The sequence below is a fragment of the Sebastes fasciatus genome, chromosome 18, assembly GCF_043250625.1.
Source record: "Sebastes fasciatus isolate fSebFas1 chromosome 18, fSebFas1.pri, whole genome shotgun sequence".
Classification (NCBI taxonomy): domain Eukaryota; kingdom Metazoa; phylum Chordata; class Actinopteri; order Perciformes; family Sebastidae; genus Sebastes; species Sebastes fasciatus.
Genome location: NC_133812.1, coordinates 27,119,760 through 27,143,433, shown reverse-complemented (window position 1 = coordinate 27,143,433; position 23,674 = coordinate 27,119,760). Strand labels below are relative to the sequence as shown.

General features: G+C 38.9%; 1 protein-coding gene across 4 annotated transcripts in view; it reads right to left on the bottom strand.

Moving 5' to 3' along the window:
• asap2b (ArfGAP with SH3 domain, ankyrin repeat and PH domain 2b) overlaps positions 1-22,356 on the bottom strand; it is a 28,649-nt gene extending 6,293 nt beyond the window's left edge. For 3 of the 4 annotated variants that reach the window (XM_074616256.1, XM_074616257.1, XM_074616258.1), the window contains exons 1-20: positions 21,938-22,355; positions 12,740-12,812; positions 10,104-10,249; positions 9,943-10,017; positions 8,400-8,449; positions 8,018-8,147; positions 7,851-7,936; positions 6,518-6,593; positions 5,912-5,998; positions 5,675-5,778; positions 4,368-4,437; positions 4,064-4,168; positions 3,822-3,909; positions 3,680-3,728; positions 3,408-3,574; positions 1,937-2,070; positions 1,066-1,160; positions 798-987; positions 628-713; positions 261-376 (exon numbers count right to left, since the gene is read on the bottom strand). In XM_074616256.1, coding sequence (XP_074472357.1) covers positions 261-376; positions 628-713; positions 798-987; positions 1,066-1,160; positions 1,937-2,070; positions 3,408-3,574; positions 3,680-3,728; positions 3,822-3,909; positions 4,064-4,168; positions 4,368-4,437; positions 5,675-5,778; positions 5,912-5,998; positions 6,518-6,593; positions 7,851-7,936; positions 8,018-8,147; positions 8,400-8,449; positions 9,943-10,017; positions 10,104-10,249; positions 12,740-12,812; positions 21,938-22,063 — 2,053 coding nt within the window. In that variant the 5' untranslated portion in view covers positions 22,064-22,355. Of the gene's footprint in view, positions 1-260; positions 377-627; positions 714-797; positions 988-1,065; positions 1,161-1,936; positions 2,071-3,407; positions 3,575-3,679; positions 3,729-3,821; positions 3,910-4,063; positions 4,169-4,367; positions 4,438-5,674; positions 5,779-5,911; positions 5,999-6,517; positions 6,594-7,850; positions 7,937-8,017; positions 8,148-8,399; positions 8,450-9,942; positions 10,018-10,103; positions 10,250-12,739; positions 12,813-21,937 lie in introns of all 4 variants that reach the window. The other variant, XM_074616259.1, reaches the window with a different exon arrangement.
• Positions 22,357-23,674: the final 1,318 nt, after the last annotated feature.

Here is a 23,674-nt window from a genome sequence, read left to right as displayed (position 1 = left end):
AACATTGTAACGCAGTAACATTGTCACGCAGTAACATTGTCACGCTGTAACATTGTCACGCAGTAACATTGTCACGCTGTAACATTGTTACACTGTAACGTTGTTACGCTGTAACGCGGTAACAATGTTACACTGTAGCGCGGTAACACTGTAACGCGGCAACGTTGTTACGCTGTAACATTGTCACGCTGTAACGCTGTGCGTTTCCTGTTTTCTTGCAGAACAACAGTTGAATCTTGCGTGAGTGTTTGTGTTCTTACTGATGGACACTGAAGCTTTTCCTCTCAGCAGCAGTTTGAGACACTCGCTGTTGTCCGTCAGACAGCAGTAATGCAGCGCCGTGCTTCCTCTGGCCGTCTGCGTGTCCAGGTTACCACTGAAACACACACCTTAGTGTTACTATACACGTGAGAACACGCTGCATTCTCTACACACCCAAACCATAGTGACGTCGGATACCAAGATGGCAACGGAGAAAAAAACAAGATGGCAACGACCAAATACCAAGATGGCGTTGGTACGGAGGCAATATCTGAAGACATCACCTTGGACTCTTTTCTGACATTTAACAATCCAAACAATAATGACAATAATCATTAGCTGCATCTTCAGTGATGATGATGATACCTGTTTTGGGCGAGGAAGTCAACGATGTGGAGGGAGTTTCTGTCGACCATCCGGACCGCCAGGTGGAGCGCCGTCTCTCCAGGTTCCTGACAGACACAAACTGAATGTAAATCTCTGCCATTAAACATTTAGTATCTGACAGCTGATGGAAGTGATCAGTGAGGTCGTACGTGTTCGTTGGGCTGAGGGATGGCCTCCCTCAGGTCCACCCCCTCGACGTAGACCTGGATCAGAGACACGATGTCTCTGTTCCTGACGGCCTCGTACAGAAACTGCAGTCTGGACGCGGCGTCGGCACAAAGCCGCCGAGCGAAACGCTTCTCTGTGTACTTGGCTGTGATGTAGTCCTTCCTCATCTGCCTGGAGAACCGACCAGAGAGAGTTAATCAGCGTTTAATAGACTTCCTTCTATTGTTTTCAGATCATTTCTTCACTCACATGTCGCTGGTCGGATTAGGTTTGGTGACGTCCTGCGCTGCCAGATCTGCCTCCATGATTTCGTTGAAGCTGGCATTTCCCACGTTCTTCGCCAACTAAAACACAACATGTCAGGTCAGGTGGGTTCCTGAACTAAAACAGTCACATCTGCACATTTTCTGGTTGTTCCATTTACTGCTCTGAATGCACCAACAAATGTACCATTTAATACAATCCAACGCTACAGACCTGCAACATCTCTACTCTCTTCAAATACTTTAAATACTGTAAATGTCATGCAAGAAAACGTCAGTTTACCAGTGACTTGCCTACACTGTTTTTAAATGAATTAATGAGACAAAATGGCATCATTTTATAAAATCTAAAAGGATAAATGCTAAACAAATCAAACTGTCATAAAATAATATTTGTAGGATATTTATTTAATATAAATGACTATAGACTGACATTAATTTTATTATATTTGGGCAACTGTTTTCGAGAATCAAGTTATGATATTATGAGAAAAAAAGTCACAAAGTTGTAATATTTCGATAATAAAAAATAAATAAAAAATGTGATATAAAGTTACAGTATTATAACAAAAAGGTTGCTTAAAGAACAGAATGTTTTTTTATCAAATTATCAGGACTTTTTTCTTAAATTTTTTACTTCTTTCTTGAAATTAAGATTTTTTTCTCAAAAAGATTTTGAAATAATTCTGTGAATCTCAAATATGTTTTTGTTATTAACAGTGTAAATGATACTTTGTCGTAGATAGAAAGACACAAATTGGTGAAATTTTAAAATAGAAAAACAAACTCTGATACACTCTGTTTCACTCGACACTCTGATTTCCGTGACTCCTCCGGGGACAGTGAAGTGGACTCACCAGCAGCTCGGAGGTTCCCAGGACGTCCAGGTCCAGGCTCTGGATCCTGGAGTAGTGGACCCCCATCTCCCTGTGGATCCCCGAGCACTCGATACAGATCAGCACCCCGAGGTTGGTGGACAGCCATGTGGGACCTGACGGGACCAGATGATGAAGACGATGATGTTAGTAGGCTCTGATTCACACACAGAAGGTGAGCAGGTGGGATTTGGTGTCTCACTCAGTAACTGGTACACAGTGAAACAACAGAAACCAGTCTGACCAGCAGAAACAACAGCTGACGGATTAAACGCTATTTCAGCTCCTGGATACAGTTCACCTCAGATACAGAGATACTGCTGCAGCACTGCTGGTAAATAACGAGCTCTTCTCTTAACGAGCTCTTCTCTTAACGAACTCTTCTCTTAACGAACTCTTCTCTTAACGAGCCATTATCATAACAAGCTCTTAACAACCTTTTCTCTTAAAGAACTTTACTCTTAACAAACTCTTCCCTGAGGCAGCTGTTCTCTTTACAAACTTTTCACTTAATGAACTCTTCTCATAACAAGCCATTTGCTTAACGAGCTTTACTCTAAATAAACCCTTCTCTTAACGAGCTTTACTCTAAATAAACCCTTCTCTTAACGAGCTTTACTCTAAATAAACCCTTCTCTTAACGAGCTTTACTCTTAACAAACTCTTCTCTTAACGAGCTTTACTCTTAATAAACTTTTCTCTTAACGAGCTTTACTCTTAATAAACTTTTCTCTTAACGAGCTTTACTCTTAACAAACTTTTCTCTTAACGAGCTTTACTCTTAACAAACTTTTCTCTTAACGAGCTGTTCTCTTAACGAGCTTTACTCTTAATAAATTCTTCTCTTAACAAGCTTTACTCTTAATAAACTCTTTACTCTTAATAAACTCTTCTCTTAACGAGCTTTACTCTTAATAAACTCTTCTCTTAACGAGCTTTACTCTTAATAAACTCTTCTCTTAACGAGCTTTACTCTTAACGAGCTGTTCTCTTAACGAGCTCTTAACAACCTTTTCTCTTAAACTCTTCTCATAACGAGCCATTTGCTTAATGAGCTCTTAACAAGCTTTTCACTTAATGAACTTTTCTCTTAACAAGCTCTGCTAACAATATGATTTCATTTATCACACAGCCACAGCACTAGTAGTACTAGTAGTAGATGTAGTATTAGTACTGACCGTGCGCCCCACAGTCGCAGCAGCAGCAGCAGCAGCAGCAGCAGCAGTATTAGTAGTAGTAGTAGTAGTAGTTATAACAGCAGTATTAGTAGTATATTGGTAGTAGTACTGACCTTGCGCCCCACAGTCGCAGCAGCAGTATTAGCAGTGGTACTAATAGTAGTATTAGTATTACATACCGTGCGCCCCACAGTCACAGCAGCAGTATTAGTAGTAGTACTAGTAGTAGTAGTAGTAGTAGTAGTAGTAGTAGTACTAGTAGTAGTAGTACTGACCTTGCGCCCCACAGTCGCAGCAGCCGTCGTTGCCGCTCATCCTCTTCACCTCTCCTACGATGGCCCTCGTCAGCTCCTGGATGATGTTGTTCTCTCCTTCGTCCTGGTCGCCTTTGAACGCTTTGTTCAGCGCCTCCTCTTTACTGTTCTGTAGCACCGACACCCAGCTGCACACACATCAACACACCGGGTCAGAGGTCATAAGGTCATAAGGTCAGGTGTTCGCACAGGGGTCAAGGGTCAAGAGCTGTGTAAGTCACTGCGCTACTTACACCTGGCACTCGGCTTCGTCCTCGGTCTGGAAGTGATACGTCCTGTCGTCTGGAGGAAACACAGAGTCAGACAGGAAGTGAGCAACGCGTTAGACTGATGGGCGAACACATGAAGACGGCGGCGGCGGCGGCGGCGGCTTACGTGAGAACAGATCGAAGCTCTTCTTCTCCTCGGGGTTCCTCTTCACCTGGCAGGTGAGCAGGTTGAGTTTGGCTGGAGGTCTGTTCGCCTGAGACAAGCATGAAGACATACTGAAAGTGTTCAACATCGAATGAATGAATTATATCAAAATAAGAGCGTTGTGTTTGTGAGAGCTGAAGCAGAGATGAGAGGTTGAAAATAATTATTCATTATTAATAATTAGTAACCCCCCCTCCTCCCACCCTTCTCTCTGTCATCCTTCTCCTTATGCTCTTCCTTCTCCTCCTGATTCTCTTCCTCTGCTGCTTGCTCTGTCCTGATTGGCCGTTTGACTCTTCATGTAAAAACTTCAAAATAAAAGAAAGAAAGAAGGAACAAAAAAAAATAAAATAAGAAACTAAATAAAAATCGAAAAAATGAAATAAAAACTAAAACCCCAGAAGAAGTGTTTTTTTTTTTTTTAATTGGCTGATGGGCATGCAGGCGAGGGAGGGCGGAGCTTCTCATGCAGGAGGACCAATAGGAGGAGAGGAGGCGGAGTCTTACCGTGCCGTGGCAGATGGTCAGGAAGCCGTTCTTCACCGAGCACTTCCTCTTCTGCCACACCTTCCTCAGTCTGAGGACGTCACACGTGTGTTAGTGATACACACTGACCACATTTTGATCTACTTTTTATTTATATCACAACCTTATTTTTGGCTGGACTGCAGAGGGCCAGCCCACAAACACTAAAGTCTGTCACTGACTGACTGAGTGATGAAGTTACAGGATTGGTCAGCCGACTGTTGGAGTTTCCTCTTTGGCCGTTGCTCTTTCAAAATGAAAAGGTGGAGAACAGTTCCATGTTGACGTTTTCTGGGGCGCGTGTCAGCGGTTCAATGTATCATTACATGGTACTGTTGTTCTACATGTGCTATTGTTTATGTTCGTTTAAGATACGTTATGTTGTTGCTTCGTATTGTGTTACCGTACATTCACACCAAGCGCGAAGCAAATTTTCACCTCGCTTTCCTCCATTTCCTCCATCAGCCATGGAAGAAATAACCACTATTACTGCTTTGTACGTGTTGTGGAAGTCCCAGATACGTCAGAAAACCAAGCGCTGTCGTGTCTGGTTTCATAACATCATCCGGCGGCGAGCTGTATTCACATACAGTCCCATTGCACTGACTGTATCTAGTGAGCCGCACGTCGCTACTGCGTTATGAACCCAAAATAATAATAATAATAATAATACAATAAACGGATGAAAACGATGCCGAAATAACGACATTATGATGTCGATTTGTAAAAAGACCGAACTCATGCTTTGTCAGGTCAGTCCGCAACACAACAAGCAAACAACTTTTAAAATGCTTGTTTTCTGAACGGAGTTCGGGTCGATCAGTGCCAGGCTTTGCCAACATTGTAGCTGCTCCATCTAGGAATAAATACGGCAGCAACAACGTCAGTGGTGACAGCGGGAATATCTCAACGCTGATAAACTTTCGCTGTACGTCATGCTAATTCCTTTTCACCTTGTATAAAATGTATAATATAATGACTGAATGTTACCATTTACTATTACTGAATGTGATTTACTTCATTATAAGTTCACTTTCAATCAAACATAAGTGGAAAAAACTGTTCACAAAACATGATAGACATGACCACTGACTATTTGTGTATACGGTCCAGACAGATACTCGGTTTTGACCGAGTCTTGTTCATAAATTTTTTTGATCATACGGGAGCTTTATTCAGTGACCGTTAATAACTTTAGCAGCTTTAATGTCAACAGGAAGTGAACAGAAAATAAAGTCTGCGTCGTGTCCTACATCACTGTTGCACTCTGGGACATGGAGTTCACTCACCCCTCACTCTTCTTGTAGAGGACTCCGGAGCGCTCGGTGCCGTGAGCCTTGTTGCCCTGCAGCTGGTGGAGGCTGTAACCGGCGTTCTGTTTGGCCTGAGCGTCCTGCGGAGAGAAACAGGAAACACGACCAATTTTAACCTCCATGTTTGTAGTTTAAAGTCCTGCTAGGGAAACTACCTGGCAGTATATAGAGTATTTAAAACTACACAGTGCAGTAAAGAAACTCGTCTCTTACCTCTTTCTGCTCAGACTGCAGAGACGCCTTCAGGACGTCTCGGAGCTGAATCAGCTGTTTCCTCTCTCCATCCTGACTCTGCTTAATCTGTACACCACAGAAGAAGAGTCGGATTAAACTAACCAACAGGAAATAACGGAGTTCAAATGAAACATACACATTAATGCAGCTGTGATATCAACCCAGAAACATCAAGGAAAACACTGACAGGGAACGTTTTACTGACACATCTATACTTTTACTGTAGTACTACTTTAACTACATTCAGATGATAGTACTGACATACTTTTACTTAGTTACTACGAGGAACTTTCATTTTGTGTTGATTTTGGCGCTCCCTGTGGACAAAAGCTCTATTCTACTGGAATGACCTGTGTTGAACAATAAAATTTTACAAATATAATAAGCGTTTTCAGTCCAAAATGGCGGCAGCTTCTATAGTCTTTTGTTTATACTCATTTCTCTGATTGTGGCCACCACCTTAAAGGCCGCCAACATTCAAATATCAGTAAAATATAAAAGAGGCCAGCAGAGAGATGTTGGATGAAATGACCCTTTAAATTCCTCACAGTAATCTATTACTATTATCTGTTTGTGTGTCCTCACCGTCGTCAGTTCCGTCGCCAGTTTCTCCACGGAGGGTTTCAGAGTCTCCACAGCCTTCAGGCCGTCCTGGAAAAAACTGAACACACATGAGAGAAAGAGAAATTCATTTAGTGGAACATTTTGCACCAAAATGTGTAAAACTAAATTTACACATTTGAAAAAACAAAATGACCAAATACATCCACCAATAATAAATCAAAACTAAACGGCTAAATGCCCTTTCTCGCAATGTTAACGAAAGTGAAAAATAATGTGTGTATCCGCTCCAACATGTAATGGGTTCTTCTCTGGTCGATGCTGCACCCTTCCACCAAGTTACATTAAAGTCACGTCAGTAGTTTTTCTGTAATCCGGCTGACAAACAAGCAGAACTGAAAACATGACCTCCTTTGTGGAGGTAATGGACAAATAAATAAAAAGAACAAATCTCTAAATGTGTCATCAATTATATTGTGTTGCAACATTAAGAAAAAACATGGAATGAATAGATTACATGCTTTTTTTCCCTCATTTTATTATTTGTTTGTCTCAATTAATCTGAAATGAATCACATTTTTTATCTGTTCAAAATGAACCTTAAAGGGAGATTTGTCAAGTATTTAATACTCTTATCAACATGAGAGTGGGCAAATATGCTGCTTTATGCAAATGCATGTATATATTTATTATTGGAAATCAATTAACAACACAAAACAATGACAGATATTGTCCAGAAACCCTCACAGGTACTGCATTTAACATAAAACAATATGCTCCAATCATAACATGGCAAACTGCAGCCCAACAGGCAACAACAGCTGTCAGCGTGTCAGTGTGCTGACTTGACTGTGACTTGCCCCAAACTGCATGTGATTATCATAAAGTGGGCATGTCTGTAAAGGGGAGACTCGTGGGTACCCATAGAACCCATTTACATTCACTGATCTGGAGGTCAGAGGTTAAGGGACCCCTTTGAAAATGGACATGACAGTTTTTCCTCGCCAAAATTTAGCGTAAATTTGGGGCATTATTTAACCTCCTTCGCTTCAAGCTAGTATGACATGGTTGGTACCAATGGATTCATCAGGTTTATTAGTTTCATATGATACCAGTATCTTCACTCTAGCTTTAAAACTGAGCCCGCTACAACCAAGTTTTGTTAATGTGTTAAAGACAGTAGTGACACGTTATTATCGCGTTAACTTTGACAGCCCTAATTATTTATTTATTACATATTTCAGATTCACATGAGACTTAATGATTGAAGGTGCACATTTTCTGCAGAGATACTGAATAATTGCTGCGTTCTGGTGGTTCTTCGTGACGGATTTAAACATGTTTCTGAGCGACGTACTTGCACTGAGCGTGGAAAAACTTGATGAGGTTCTGGAGGAAGTCGACGCCTTTCTTCACCTTGATCTCGTTCACTTTCAGGAGATACTGCGGAGAGGAGAGAAGATTCATCAGATCTTAAAAGTTTTAAATTCTCCATGTGAAGCCGAAACATTTTGGCGAGCTCACCTCACACATCTGCAGCTGGAAGAGTCGCCTCTCCTTCTCCATCTCCTCGGCGATCTCTCCTCCGCTGAACTCGGTGCGAATCATGCCGTGCTGCTTGGCGTGCTCCCTCTTCTCCTTCTCGATCTTCGCTCTGGAGAGGTCAAAGGTCGAGTTAAGAGCTCCGTGAAAGAAACGGCGCTGCGTTGTCTTCAAATCTGTTTCTCCACTGATTTATTTCTTTTAAACAAATGATTGTATGACGAATCTAAATTAGCTGATAACACCATGAGGTTTGGTTAGTAACGAGATCACACTGTGATAGCTTCAGTGACTTCTGAAGATGTGTATTATGTTTTATAGTTTGTCATATTTCAGATTCACTTATCGTTTTTCGTTTTCTTACACTTTGGTCTCGTAATCCTTCCAGGATTTGTCGAACGGCTTCTTCAGATCCTGTAGGAGGAAGAGACGTCACATCATCATCATCATCAGACCGACCGACCAATCACAGGACAGCATTCTCACTCATAACAACACACAGCGGACTTTGACCTGTGAGTCACTCAGGAAATATGTCAAGACGATAAAGTTTTTTTAACTGATAAAAACACTGAAGGGAAACTTTACTGAGTGCTTTTATGTTATTCTTTCTATTTGATATCGACTCTGAAACAGATAAATTCTCTAACTTCCCTCATGTAGCTGGTTAGAAAGAGATCAGCATGGTCTGAGGTTCTAGGTTTGCTAGTTTCATATGATACCGTTATCTTCACTCTAGCTTTAAAACCAAAGATTAATTGTGTTAAAGAAATTTGTGGCGTTACATTTTTTTTTCCGTTAACGTGTTATTATAGCGTTAACTTTGACAGCCCTACTAAAAAGGTAAAAAATATCGACTTTTATTCCAGATGTTTTGTCTGTGATGTGTATTAATATTTATAATGACCCGTCTGGTCAAACCATAAACTAGGAAATTAATCTGCAACTATTTTTAATAATCCAATTATCTAATTTTTCAAAAATACCAAAAATGTTTCAGTTACTCAGTTGTGATTATTGATTTGCTGCTTTTCTTTGTCTTCTCTGACAATAAACTGGATCTCTCTGAGTCTCAGACTGTTGATTTGGACGCTGGGAAACTATAATATGTAGGCCTAAATAAATAAATAAATAAATATATATATAAATAGATAGATAGATAGATAGATAAATAAATAAATAAATGAATGAATAAATAAATAGATAAATAAATAACTAAATATATACATAAATACATAAATAAATAAATGAATAGATACATAAATAAATAGATAAATAAATAGATAAATACATACATTAATAAATAAATACTTAAATAAATAACTAAATACATAAATAAATAAATGTAGCAAAAATAATATTACAAATAAATGTAGCCATACATTAATTGATAAAATGTGAGATAAATAAATAAATTGATGCAAATATAAATAAATAAAAAAGCAAATTATAACAGAAATATCCATTTATGTCACACTATCATAATTAATTAATTAATGGCTATGGCTGCAAAATGAAATCAAAATTGTATCACAATATGGCCTCCTGCAATTTTCGAATCGCTGTATTTGTTAAAGGTGAAATGTGTCAAATTACCATATTAAATTAAATATTGTGGTGCTGCAGATGTCCTGAGCTACACATCATATTCTACAGATTTAAGAAAACGGTTTGGTCTATATATATATAATATATATATATATATATATATATATATTATATATATATGTATATTTATTTTTAATATTATTTTGCTACATTTAATGACATACTGTATATTTATTTATTTATCAAGTCATTTATTTATTTATTTTTGATTTTGGTAGTTTCTGTCCTCCGTACACTAGAACGCCTCCTTCCTACTGGACATAGAGTATAAACGGTGACGGATGGAAGTGATCACTGACCCCTTTGACTCCCTTCAGGTCTCCCTTCAGCAGGCTGTCCAGAGGGAAGGTGATGATGTTGTTCATGTTCTGCAGCTGCAAACAAACAGGAAGTCGTGTTACAGCTCGCACGTGTCTTCACATATAAAGACGAGATTGATTCTACGGACTCGGCCCCTCACCAGGTTTTTGAAGAGCGCCGTCAGCTCTTTGGTGAAAACGGCGAACTTGAGGAAGGCGGAACCGACCTCGATGTCCTCCCGGGAGACACAGTTGTCTCCGAACTTGGACATGGACTGGACGTACTGCTCCTCATTGTCCACGTGAGCTGAGACACACAGACAACAGAAGACATCACAGCGTCATGTTTAATCCCACAGATCCTTTTATAGAGTCACTGCAGAAAGAACCAGGCCTTTATTATTATTATTATTATTATGATCATTATTATTGTTATTGTTATTGATATTGATATTATTATTGTTATTTTTAATATTATTATTATTGTCATTATCATTATTATTATTATTGTTATTATTATTATTATTATTATTATTGTTATAATTATTATCATCATTATTATTATTGTTATTATTATAATTGTTATAACTATAATAATAATAATAATGATTATTATCATCATTATTGTTGTTATAATAATAATAATAATAATTATTATTACTATTAAAATAATAATAATAATTATTATCCTCACCATCATCATCATTATTATTATTATTATTAATAATAATAATAATAATAATAATAATACAAATAACAATAATAATAATAATAATTATTAGATTATCCAGTTAAAAGACTCACTTATGTTCTTCTTATATGCTGTTTTGTTTGTTGTCCTGCCTGTTTGATGTTTAATGTTTTTAATGTGAAAGACTTTTATTTTATAAGTGCTACAAAAATCAATCTTTACATATTTATTTTAGTTAATATTGTATTATTTATTTTAGTGAGAAGTCTCCTGCTTCGTTCTGTATGGAGCCTGTAGTGACTCTTAGTATTTAAATGATGCATTAAAAAAAATAATAATTCTACTTCCTTATTATTTTTTTCCTGGTTTGATATTGTTATTGATTGATAAAATTGAAAATATATTATGGATCGAACAATGATTTGTATTATAAGGTCAAACAAAGATCTCGAGGGAAAATAAAACAAGTGAATAAATTAGTAATTTCATTTTTAAATGTGTAAAAGTATTGCTCATGCATTATAAATCACAATAAATCGTAATATCAAATCACAATACTTGAAAATATCACAATACATATCGAATCGGCACCCGGGTATCATGATAGTATCGGATCAGGAGATAGGTGGATCGTCTCAGCCCTACATTCCTATATACAGTTAAACAAAAGCAAATAAAATAGTAAATTAAGAAACTTCTCTAACGAGGTAAATGAATAGAAAGTATAACAGACGTCCAATTAATATTCAGACTTAATACTCAGCTTCAAAAGTTTTATTCTGTCAACAGAATTTATATTTTTCTTAATTTCACACTCGTCAAACAGCTGCTTCGTGTAGTTCGAAGGTCAGCGTGTAAAAACGTTCTTCTCAGCATGACGACCTTCAACAGGACGATTCATTTTCCAGTTTGAAGAACCAAACTTGTTCCAGAAGCTTTTTTTTATCAGATCAATGAAACATCAAAGAGTATTTTTGGTTCTTGTTTGTGTCAGTAGACAGTCGTGGAGGCGGGCGTCTCTCCCTCGGCATGCTGGGACAGGACGGCGGTATGACAGGAATGTGTGGAGGTGAGTCTCCACCTGTCTGAGCACAAAACCAGCGCACTCACACTGACGAAGTGAACGCACCTCCAGCTGGGCTCACCGCCGTTTCAACGCCTCACTGAGAATTTCTAATAAAGTAATCGTGATCTTTTCTGTTCTTGTGAAAATCTTCTGAGAATATCTGTGTATTCTGACCTGCTTAAAGGGGCCAAAGTTAAACTACAACAGTGGTCACGGCGTTGTCAGATGAAATTTATAATTTTTTCTCGTAATTTTACCACTTTAATCTCAGAGAATATTAAAAAAAATTTCATGTAAATTTATTTTTTGTTTCTTGTAAATTTACCACTTTAATCTCAGAGAATACTCGTTTTATTCTTGTAAATTTATGATATTTTTTTATTAAATTTACCACTTTAATCTCAGAAAATACTACTTTTTTTTCCTCATAAATTTATGATTTTTTCTCGTAATTTTACCACTTTAAACTCAGAGAATACTCGTTTTATTCTTATAAATTTCTGATTTTTTCCCCATAAATTTACCACTTTAATCTAAAAAAATATTCACTTTTTTATTCTCATAAATGTATGATTTTTTCTCGTAAATTTACCACTTTAATCTCTGAAATTCTGAGTTTTTTCTTAGAATATTACCTTCCTGCCCCGGCTCCAGCTGTAATACGCCATTGTACAGAAATGTGTTAGTAGCGCAATTTTTTATGTTTTTCGTCACCCTTATTGTTATTCTTTTTCTTATTTCTATTTGGAATAAACATGTTGTGAGTTTTGGGACTACAACTCCCATCATGCTGTGGGTGATTCAAGCAGAAAGCCTAATGTTGTCTGTTTATCTTTACATTTTGATGAATCTACATGCAAACAGACAACAATGATGATGATGAGGAGAGATGTGAAGGCGTGAGGAAGTCTCACACAAATAATATGTCATAAATGGACGCTGACAGTCTGAGCAGACAGGAAGTGACAGACACAGCGAGTCTCTGTGGTGAGAAGCGTTCGGTATTTTTGGACAGACGGAGGTGAGGCTCAGTCACTCACCCAGACCAGACGTGTTGATGGCTTTCACCGACTTCTTGATCTTGTACAGAACCGATCGGTCCACGTCCAGAGCCTGAAGAGGGACAAACACAGTCAGGACCAGAGGACACAGCTGGAACCACAGCTGGACACACAGTCAAGTCAAACTTTATTCATATAGCACGTTTAAAACCCCCCCGCAGTGGCCCAAGTGCTGAACATATAAATTATAACAATGAATTCAAAGCAAACAACAATAAGAACAGAGTAAAACAATAAACATGATGTTCACACAACAGTGAAAGAGTTGAGAAGAGTCTTCAGCAGCGACTACGATTCTGTAGTCTGAGCTGTTTGAATATGAAAAGGTGGAACCACAGCTGGACACACAGCTGGAACTGCAGCTGGAAACACAGCTGGACACACAGCTGGAAACACACCTGGATCCACGGCTGGATTCAGAGCTTGACACACAGCTGGACACACAGCTGAAAGCACCGCTGGAACCACAGCTGGAAGCACAGCTGGAAGCACAGCTGGAAGCACAGCTGGATCCACAGATGAACACACAGCTGGAACCACGGCTTGACACACAGCTGGGACCACAGCTGGATCCACAGCTGGACATACAGCTCAACACACAGCTGGAACCACAGCTGGACACACAGCTGGACATACAGCTCGACACACAGCTGGAACCACAGCTGGATCCGCAGCTGGACACACAGCTGGATCCACAGCTGGACAGTGTAAAACGTCTGTACATCACACAGTTTGAACCCTGATGATTCCAGCGGCAGTTTTAAGATGCCAGTTAAAGATTAATAACAGTGTTTTCACACATTTCAGCCGACAACATTCAAACTTCTTCTTTAGCTTCACATCTCTGCTGATCATTTCCCATCAGTGTTTAGATTCATCTTCTGGTTCCTGGTTTCCTTTCAGCCTGCAGAAACTTTACTCAACTTTAAAGTTATGTTTCAATGCCTTGATGAGTGTGTGCGTGTCTGTTTACAGACATTTCTTCATGAACTATTTTCTTCTTAGTGATGCGTTCAAAGACACTCTGACATCTGAGAATTGAAACTGGACGGCCGCATGGCTGAGCCATCAGATGATCAGACATTTAAAGCCGGTTGATGTTAATAAAAGTGAGACAACTGGCTGCCTGGAAGGAAAGAAAACATCTGAAATCGGATGATGACATGGCTCTAGAGGTTGACCAGCGCCACCAGAAGGTGGTGTCTTAGGCGATCTGGAGAGCGGTGCGGAGGGACGTACCATTTTGCATTAAATACTGAAGTGAAACAGTTGTAACAGGAGACATTCAAAAGTCAAAGGCTGACTGTATTCAGTGGACCGCTACCCAAGTTAATAAAATATGTACAAAATAAGACGTAGAAGTTGTAAAATAAAAACAAATCAAATCAAGTTTTATTCGCAAATCCAAAAGTTTTGTTTGCAAATAAACAAGTTTTGTTTACAAATTAACAAGCTTTGTTTGCAAATCAAATGTTTTGTTTGCAAATCAACAAATTTTGTTTGCAAATTTGATTTGACTAGATTTGCTCTTAAATGTATTTCTTGGTTACAGTGTGGAAAGTTTTGTTCTCAAACATGATCTGTTAATAAAGACACAAAAGTAACTCAGTGATGGTTTAACCACGAGAGCTTCATGTCACCTGATGCTGTCGATAGGAAACAGGAACATGTGACGCCCCGCCCACTTTACTTCACTTCACTGTGTCAGCAGTTTAATAATCCGCTGAGTCACAGCTCAGTGACTCAGCGTGAGAAACATGCAGAAAGTCCAGAGGCTCAGTGACTGTTGGACTCAAAGTCACACTACAAAGCTGTGAAGTGCTCACAACATACAACCAGCGTGTGATCATCACACCAGCGGTGCATATTTATACACTTTGGTGCATATTTCTCACACCTGCAGCTGGATTCTTTGTCCTGTTTTTAGACCATTTGAATACAAGAAGATAATGACCTATAATCACACTCGTACCTGTGGGATGTAAACAGCAAGTAGAGTCTGACCTGTGTTTTTAGCCTGTATTAGTTTACATGTAGTCAAAGTGTCTCCATTTATCAACCCGATCTCATTGGAAGGTGTTAAATATCACAACATTACAGGAACATTCCCCGTGTCAACACATTTTGGCGTTTTCACGCGTCATTTGTACAAAACGCAACGAAACAACGGTCACATCTTTATGATCAGTTATGTTTAGGTAGGGATGCATCGATACCTGTTTTTTCAGATCGAGTACAAGTACAAGTATTTACATTTGGGTACTCGCCGATACCGAGTACCGATACGAGTACCGATACGAGTACCGATACGAGTACTTCTCTGTGCCAAAAGACTGTCGACCGGGGCGGACTGTCCTTAGTGCGCCCCAACCGCGTCGTGCCCCCAGGGCGGGACTCGGCCCACCTAAAAGGCGCCGGGGGTCTGCGGCGATGACGGCAATGCATGTTTGAGAAGGAGGTTAAATAACGCTCCAACCAGGAAAAACCGGCATGTCCATTTTCAAAGGGGTCCCTTGACCTCTGACCTCCAGATGTGTGAATGTAAATGGGTTCTATGGGTACCCACGAGTCTCCCCTTTACAGACATGCCCACTTTATGATAATCACATGCAGTTTGGGGCAAGTCATAGTCAAGTCAGCACACTGACACACTGACAGCTGTTGTTGCCTGTTGGGCTGCAGTTTGACATGTTATGATTGGAGCATATTGTTTTATGCTAAATGCAGTACCTGTGAGGGTTTCTGGATCAATATCTGTTATTGTTTTGTGTTGTTAATTGATTTACAATAATAGATATATACATACATTTGCATAAAGCAGCATATTTGTCCACTCCCATGTTGATAAGAGGATTAAATACTTGACAAATCTCCCTTTAAGGGACATTTTGAACAGATAATAAATGGAGTCTGGGAACAAAGACTGGTGTTGATAAGCAGAAGCAGACACCGTTAGCTAACTAATAACAGCTAACATATAGTCATGTACCCTGACTCCATGATGACTCACGTTGAGTGACAACACCCTCGATTGCATAATAAGGCAGAAACGCAAAAAGAAATTAAAGTATAAAGAAAAGAATACAGAAATAGTTGTAGGAAATAAATTGGGGGTGAAATGCAAAGGGAAAAGCGTGCATAAATAAATAAATAAATAAAAAATTAAAAAAATAAAAAATAAATAAACATACTTAAAATTAAAATAAATATAAAAAATAAATGCATAAATAGATAAATAAAAATACACATTTAAAATAAAAACAAATATAAAAAAATGAATGCATAAATAAATAAAAAATAAATGCAAAAATACATCAATAAATACATGCATTTAAAAATATAGAATATGCCAGTATCTTCACTCTAGCTTTAAGACTGAGCCCGTTACAACCTAAAAACTGCATGTAGCGTTAATGAGTTAAAAAAATTAGTGGCGTTTTTAAACAAATTGGCGTTAAGGCGTTATTATCGGGTTAACTTTTGACAGCCCTAATAAATAAGTAATCAAAAATCTTTCCCTTCCTTCTTGATAAATGAAAAACCTTTTTGTTGCTTTTTTTCAAGAACTGTACGGCCCACGAAGGACATTGGAAAACCATTTAGGTCCCTGAAACCTCCTGAAAAAAACGCTCAATACGTCTCAACTTCCTCAACGACACCTGAAAACCCTAAACCTGGTTCCAGACCTCTGAATCAGGTCATGTGTTGCGCTCACAACCGAGAAACCTTTGTTTGGAAACCTTCACCTCCTCTGAGACTCATGACTCAAGTACAAGAACCCCTGAAAGATGTTATGGACTAAACGATTAATCAACAATATAAATAAATGTTACTGTGCTGAGTTTAAGTGAGTTTACTCAGAAAATAAAAATCAGACTTGTAGCAGAAGAGATCTGACACATGATGTCTTGTGTTTTACAGTCGTTATAATAATAATGTCTGGAAATGAACGTGGGGACGAGTTGCGGACGTTAAACAGAAACTGGTGAAAGATGTGTTGGGACACGACTGAAGCACAGAGGACAGAGGAGGAAGACAAGGAGGTGAAGCAGCTCGAGGAAGGATCCACTAGAGACACTACAAGAGGCCTCAGAGGGAGAGACGGGTCTTGTTTGGACTCGATCAGACGGGGTGAGGCTCCGTCATCGCCCCCGGGTCTGCTGCTGCTGTTCACACCTCAGACAAAGAGTCTAGAAGCAAAGAGACTAAACTATGGTGCTTTTTTGACAACAGCCGCTAAATGGCACTGCGGTGGCGCTGCCGCCATTTTGGACTGAAAACACCAATGAGTCTGTGGTCATGAATAGGGATGTCCATAATTAACCGTTTAACCGTTAACCGACATTAAGCATTTTAACCGATTAACGCTATCGGTTAAAACGGTTAAAAGAAATGTTAATAATTCATTAAAAAGCTGAGCGGCACAGAGGAGCGGCTCGTCACTTTAAGGAGAAAAGCTGCTCCACCTTAACAGCCCACCTTAAGAGACGGAGCCGGAGTTGATGGATACAGGAAGTCGACTCCCGTCTCTCCGGCTCGCTTGAGCGGAGCGGAGGAGTTGTAGTTTCGTAGCATTTATTCACCGACAAATAAACTGTACACACACTGTCTGCTACACCGACGTTCACAGCTAGAACGCCACCAACAACCTCACACTCACCGCCACCACTCACACGGACACTCGTTAAAGTTACGTTGCGCTTACAGACTGTATGTGTGTGGCGGCGGCGGCGGCGAGCAAGAAGCCTCCGGCAATACTAGAGCTGCTAACGTAGCACAAATACACACACTGTTTGTTGGACACTCGCTAAAGTTACGCCGGGCAGACACACAGCTGACAACCTGCTAAACTAAACTAAATGTGCGGTGGAGACTTTTACTGGGAAAGTGACCGCATGTCCGCGACACTACACGCAACATCATAGCTGCTAAGTTAACGCTCCTGGACGGTGAACTGGAGACTCCCGTCAACCAATATCTGTTGTGCTCCTGCAGCTGGTGCGAGGCATAAATCTTGTTGGTTAACGGTTAATAATCGGTTAACGAGGGTCGGTTATCAGTTAAGAAAATCTTGATATGAATAAATAAAGAGACGTCTGTAAATCAGAGGATCATTTTTTTTAGTACGAACACTTAAAAAGGTTAAATAACGCTTCAAACTTACACTAAAGTTTGACGAGGAGAAACTGTCATAGCAATTTTCAAAGGGGTCCCTTGACCTCTGACCTCCAGATCAGTGAATGTAAATGGGTTCTATGGGTACCCACGAGTCTCCCCTTTACAGACATGCCCACTTTATGATAATCACATGTGATTATGTACATACATTTGCATAAAGCAGCATATTTACCAGATACAAATACATTTTGGGCGGATACAAAAAAAAGTGTGATTAATTTCCGATTAAATATTTTAATCGATTTACAGCCCTAATGTAAATATTATGCATTAAAGAGTCATTTCTATAAAATGAAGTTTAAGTATGTTTTTATTTTTATATTTCACCATAAATACAATATCCCTTAACTACACCTACTCGCACTTGGCTGCTATTTTCAGACCCTGTTGTAATTAAGTGTATTATTTTCTACTTATGGTATCTTTTTTTTAATGTGCACGCTTAAAATGAGTATACATTTAATATACTAGAAATATTCCTTTAATATGTAAATATTATGCTTTGAAGGGATTCAAGTTTTATTAGGTACAAAAATGTGTATTTAAATACAATTAACTATAACCTATTGTAGTCTCACCACAGCACAGTGAAGCACACTGAAGTGAAGTCTTGCATATGTTAATGTACTACTTTATAGGGATGTCACGAGAACCGATACGTCGGTACCAAGTCGATGCCCAAATTCTAAAAACGTGACGGTACTCTTTTTCTACAGTACTGAAGGTACCGTGTGATGCCTGTATTGGTCGTTGGTAGTGATGTGACGGTGAAGAAAATGTTCCCATCGGTCAATAAACTTGTGACAACACCGGTGTTACCGATTACACCGGACATTTTACAAGAAAAGATGACGGTCAACATGTGCAGAGCGCTGACTCTGATCTCTACTGTCGGGTGGCGGTGTGTCTGGCCTCTCCGGTAGCACTTCTGCTCTATCTGGCGCCGCTGCTCTGTGCACACCGGCTGTGACGGCTCCATCCACCTCGCGGCGATTACCTCATTAACGTTACGGTTCCCTTATAGCGTTGGGATTACATGTGAGATATTGCCAAATAGGTGCGTTTGCTTTTCACTTCGACAACAAATCCTCTGCCATCTCTCTGTCAACTCTCTCGTCCCGTGTGACTCCTGCTACTCTGAGCTGACGGACCAGATGCATTCAGGGTCAGTATGTAGTGTCCGTCGTCTGACTATTGATTGATAACATGCTGCTGATACGCCAAAAAAAACAAAATGGGTCAATTCTTTTTATTTATTCTTAAAGGCTACATGCCTCTGTTTTTTGTAATGTTCAAATGCTTTTAATAAAAGAGTGCGTGTTGAATTACAGTACAGAGGATTTATTGTTGTTTTGTTTTGTTTTGTTTGTACCGTGGTATTGAATTGGGTATCGAGAATTGTGGAAATTCACTGGTATCGGTATCGACTACTAAATTTCTGGTACCGTGACATCCCTACTACTTTATATATCATTAATACACGAAGTACAATGTCAGTACGTCAAGATAAAACAGCTTAAGTCTTTGGACAGTGAAGGGAACGTCTTTGGGTTTGTTGGTCAAACAAAACAAGACATTTTGAAGACGACTTTGAGAACCTGAGATAAACATTTCTTTTTACTATTAATATATTAAATACTAGTACTTAAATTAAAAATAAAGTATTAAATACTAGTGTAAATACGCGACTAGTAGCACATTTTTTATCTGTTCAAACTGTACCTTAAAGGGAGATTTCTCAAGTATTTACTTGAGAAATCTCCCTTTAAGGTACAGTTTGAACAGATAAAAAATGTGCTATTAATAGTAATCGATTGACAGCCCTACTAATAATGAAAACAATGATGAAGGTGTACTGAATTAAATGTAAACTGAAAGCAGAACTGATTCAATTTAACATCTTAACTTTACTGAACCTCATCGGACGACTTGGAACTAATTTCAAAGCAGCTTGAAATGATTTAAGAACATATTTAACAACATCTGGAAACCTGCAACCAGATGTGGGAGGACTCACTGCAGTATTACACCTTAAAGCAGATAATAGAAGAAACAATAGTGGCAGTGACTCTGAAGAGAGCCTGGGTCGCTCTGCATCTCTTTAACCAGCGACCTTTGACCTCTCACTTCTGGTTCCTCATATCTGCACGCTCATCGTCGCTGCGTTGCAAAACAAAGAAGCAGCTCTGAACTCTTACAAAATGTTGAGCAGCAGAAGATTCAACTGTGAGCTGTTTCACCATGAGGAAGTGTTTCTCTCTGTTCCTCTTTTCACTGAAAAACACACTTTTACTGCCTCGATGTGAAGAAGTTTGAGGGTACAGACATAGAAACACCCCTTTATACCCACAGAAACACACTTCACCTTCATTTATAACACATTTAACCTTCATTCATACCCACTGAAACACCCTTTACCTTCATTCATACCAACAGAAACACACTTAACCCTCATTTAAACCCACTAAAACACACTTAACCTTAATGTATACTCACTTAAACACACTTTACCTGCATTACACTCACAGAAACACCCTTTACCTTCATTCATACCCACAGAAACACACTCCACCTTAATTTATAACACATTTAACCTTCATTCATACCCACTAAAACACACTTAACGTTCATTTATACCCACTGAAACATCCTTTACCTTCATTTCTACTCAGAAACATCCTTTACCCTCATTCATACCCACAGAAACACACTTAAACTTAACTTATAACACATTTAACCTTCATTTATACCCACAGAAACACATTTAACCTGCATTATCCTCACTAAAACACACTTCACCTGCATTTATACTCACAGAAACACCATTTACCTTCGTTCATACCCACTGTAACCCACTTAACCATCACTTATACTCTCAGAAACACACTTAATCTTAATTTAAACCCACTTAACCTTAATGTATACCCACTAAAACTCACTTTACCTTCATTCATACCCAATAAAACACACTTTACTTGCATTTATACTCTCAGAAACACACTTAATCTTAATTTATACCCACTGTAACCCACTTTAGCATCATTTATAACACATTTAACCTTCATTCATACCCACTGAAACACCCTTTACCTTCATTCATACCAACAGAAACACACTTAACCCTCATTTAAACCCACTAAAACACACTTAACCTTAATGTATACTCACTTAAACACACTTTACCTGCATTACACTCACAGAAACACCCTTTACCTTCATTCATACCCACAGAAACACACTCCACCTTCATTTATACCAACAGAAACACACTTAACCCTCATTTAAACCCACTAAAACACACTTAACCTTAATGTATACCCACAGAAAAACTCTTAACCTTCATTTATACCCACTGTAACCCATTTTAGCATAATTTATAACACATTTAACCTTCATTTATACCCACTAAAACACACTTTGCTTGCATTTATACTCTCAGAAACACACTTAATCTTAATTTATACCCACTATAACCCACTTTAGCATCATTTATAACACATTTAACCTTCATTCATACCCACTGAAACACCCTTTACCTTCATTCATACCAACAGAAACACACTTAACCCTCATTTAAACCCACTAAAACACACTTAACCTTAATGTATACTCACTTAAACACACTTTACCTGCATTACACTCACAGAAACACCCTTTACCTTCATTCATACCCACAGAAACACACTCCACCTTCATTTATACCAACAGAAACACACTTAACCCTCATTTAAACCCACTAAAACACACTTAACCTTAATGTATACCCACAGAAAAACTCTTTACCTTCATTTATACCCACTGTAACCCATTTTAGCATAATTTATAACACATTTAACCTTCATTTATACTCACTAAAACACACTTAACCCTCATTTATACTCAAAGAAACAGTTTAAAACTTGTTTTCTGTTTGCAAAGACAACATTTTGTTTGTTTATAATGTTTTCCTCCAGTGGTGCTGTGTTCCTGGTGGTCATTGTGGGTGGAGTGCTGTCTTACCTCCTCCAGAGCTGCCACTGCGTTCCTGCAGTGGACCATCCTGGTGGTGAAGCTGGAGGTGGTGGGAGCTTTGTAGTCCTCATTAGTCTCCGCAATGAACTCAGTCACAGTGATGAGCTCCGGCATTGTGAGCTCCACAACAAACACACACTTTACAGCAACACTTTAAATGAGAGGCAGCCTCAGGTAGGAAGAGCAGCCACACCTTGACTTCATCCACAGAGTCAGAAACATCCAGCAGAGACCCTCTCCTGTGTCTCCTCACTGCTCCTCATAGCTGAAGGCTTCAGTCAGATATTTATCAAGTTATGAGGTTTTATTCCCCATGATCTGAGGCCTGGAGCTCAAAGACAGACCCGTCACATTCCTCCGTCCTGCTGCTGCTGCTGCTGCTGCAACCACCTGAGGAAACGACACCAAGCAGGAGGAGGAGACACTGTGAGGAGGAGGAGACACCGAGCAGGGAGGAGATACCGAGCAGGGCGGAGACACCAGGAGGAGGAGACACCGAGCAGGGAGGAGGAGACACCGAGCAGGAGGAGGAGACACCGAGCAGGGAGGAGGAGACACCGAGCAGGAGGAGGAGACACCGAGCAGGAGGAGGAGACACCGAGCAGGGAGGAGGAGACACCGAGCAGGAGGAGGAGACACCGAGCAGGAGGAGGAGACACCGAGCAGGAGGAGGAGACACCGAGCAGGGAGGAGAGGTCTTTTATTAGGTTTTTTTATTTAATTTTTTTTTTTATATATATATATATATATTTTTATTGAACAAATTCAAATTTACAAACAACATGGGTCATAGATCTTTTCTTTTTTTTGTTTATATCTTTTTTTTTTTATTGAACAAATTAAAATTTACAAACAATATGGCTCATATATCTTATATATATATTATAATATATAATATATTTTTTCTTATTTTTTTTTGACATCTTTTTTTTTTTTTTATTGAACAAATTCAAATTCATCCACAGGGTCAGAAACATCCAGCAGAGATCGTCTCCTGTGTCCGCTCCTCACTGCTCCTCACTGCTCCTCATAGCTCCTCACTGCTCCTCACTGCTCCTCATAGCTGAAGGCTTCAATCAGATATTTATGAAGTTATGAGTTTTTTTAGCAGAGAAGAGGTCTCCCTCTGCTGTTGCTTCCAGACACCACAAGCACAGTGGAAAGTGCAGGAAGTTCATTTCTTTCAAAATTAAACACCGGTTTTATTCTGCAAAAAAAAACAATTCCCCACAGGGCCGGCTCTAGCCCCTTTTGAGGGTCTAGTTCAGGGGTCAGCAACCTTTACTATCAAAAGAGACATTTTAGGCAAAAAAAACCCAAAAAACAAATCTGTCTGGAGCCGCAAAGCATTTGATCATTGTGATGAAGGTAACACAGTTTATAATCTAAGTATATATATATATATATTTTCGAGAAAAAAGTCGTAATATAACGAGAACAAACTCATAACTTAACCAGAAAAAAAAGTCGTAATATTATGAAAATTAAGTCATAACTTAACGAGAAAAAGTCGTAATATTACGAGAATAAAGTCATAATTTAACGAGAAAAAAGAAAATAACACGTAAAATTACTACTTTATAATTTATTCTCAATATTCTGACTTTATTCCCGAAATCTCCGATTTTTTTTTGTTTTCTTCAATGTGGCCCTAATACTACCGTCGTACCATAGACCTACAACAATGATAAATAAAAATGAAAATGTAAACAAAAAACAGTTATT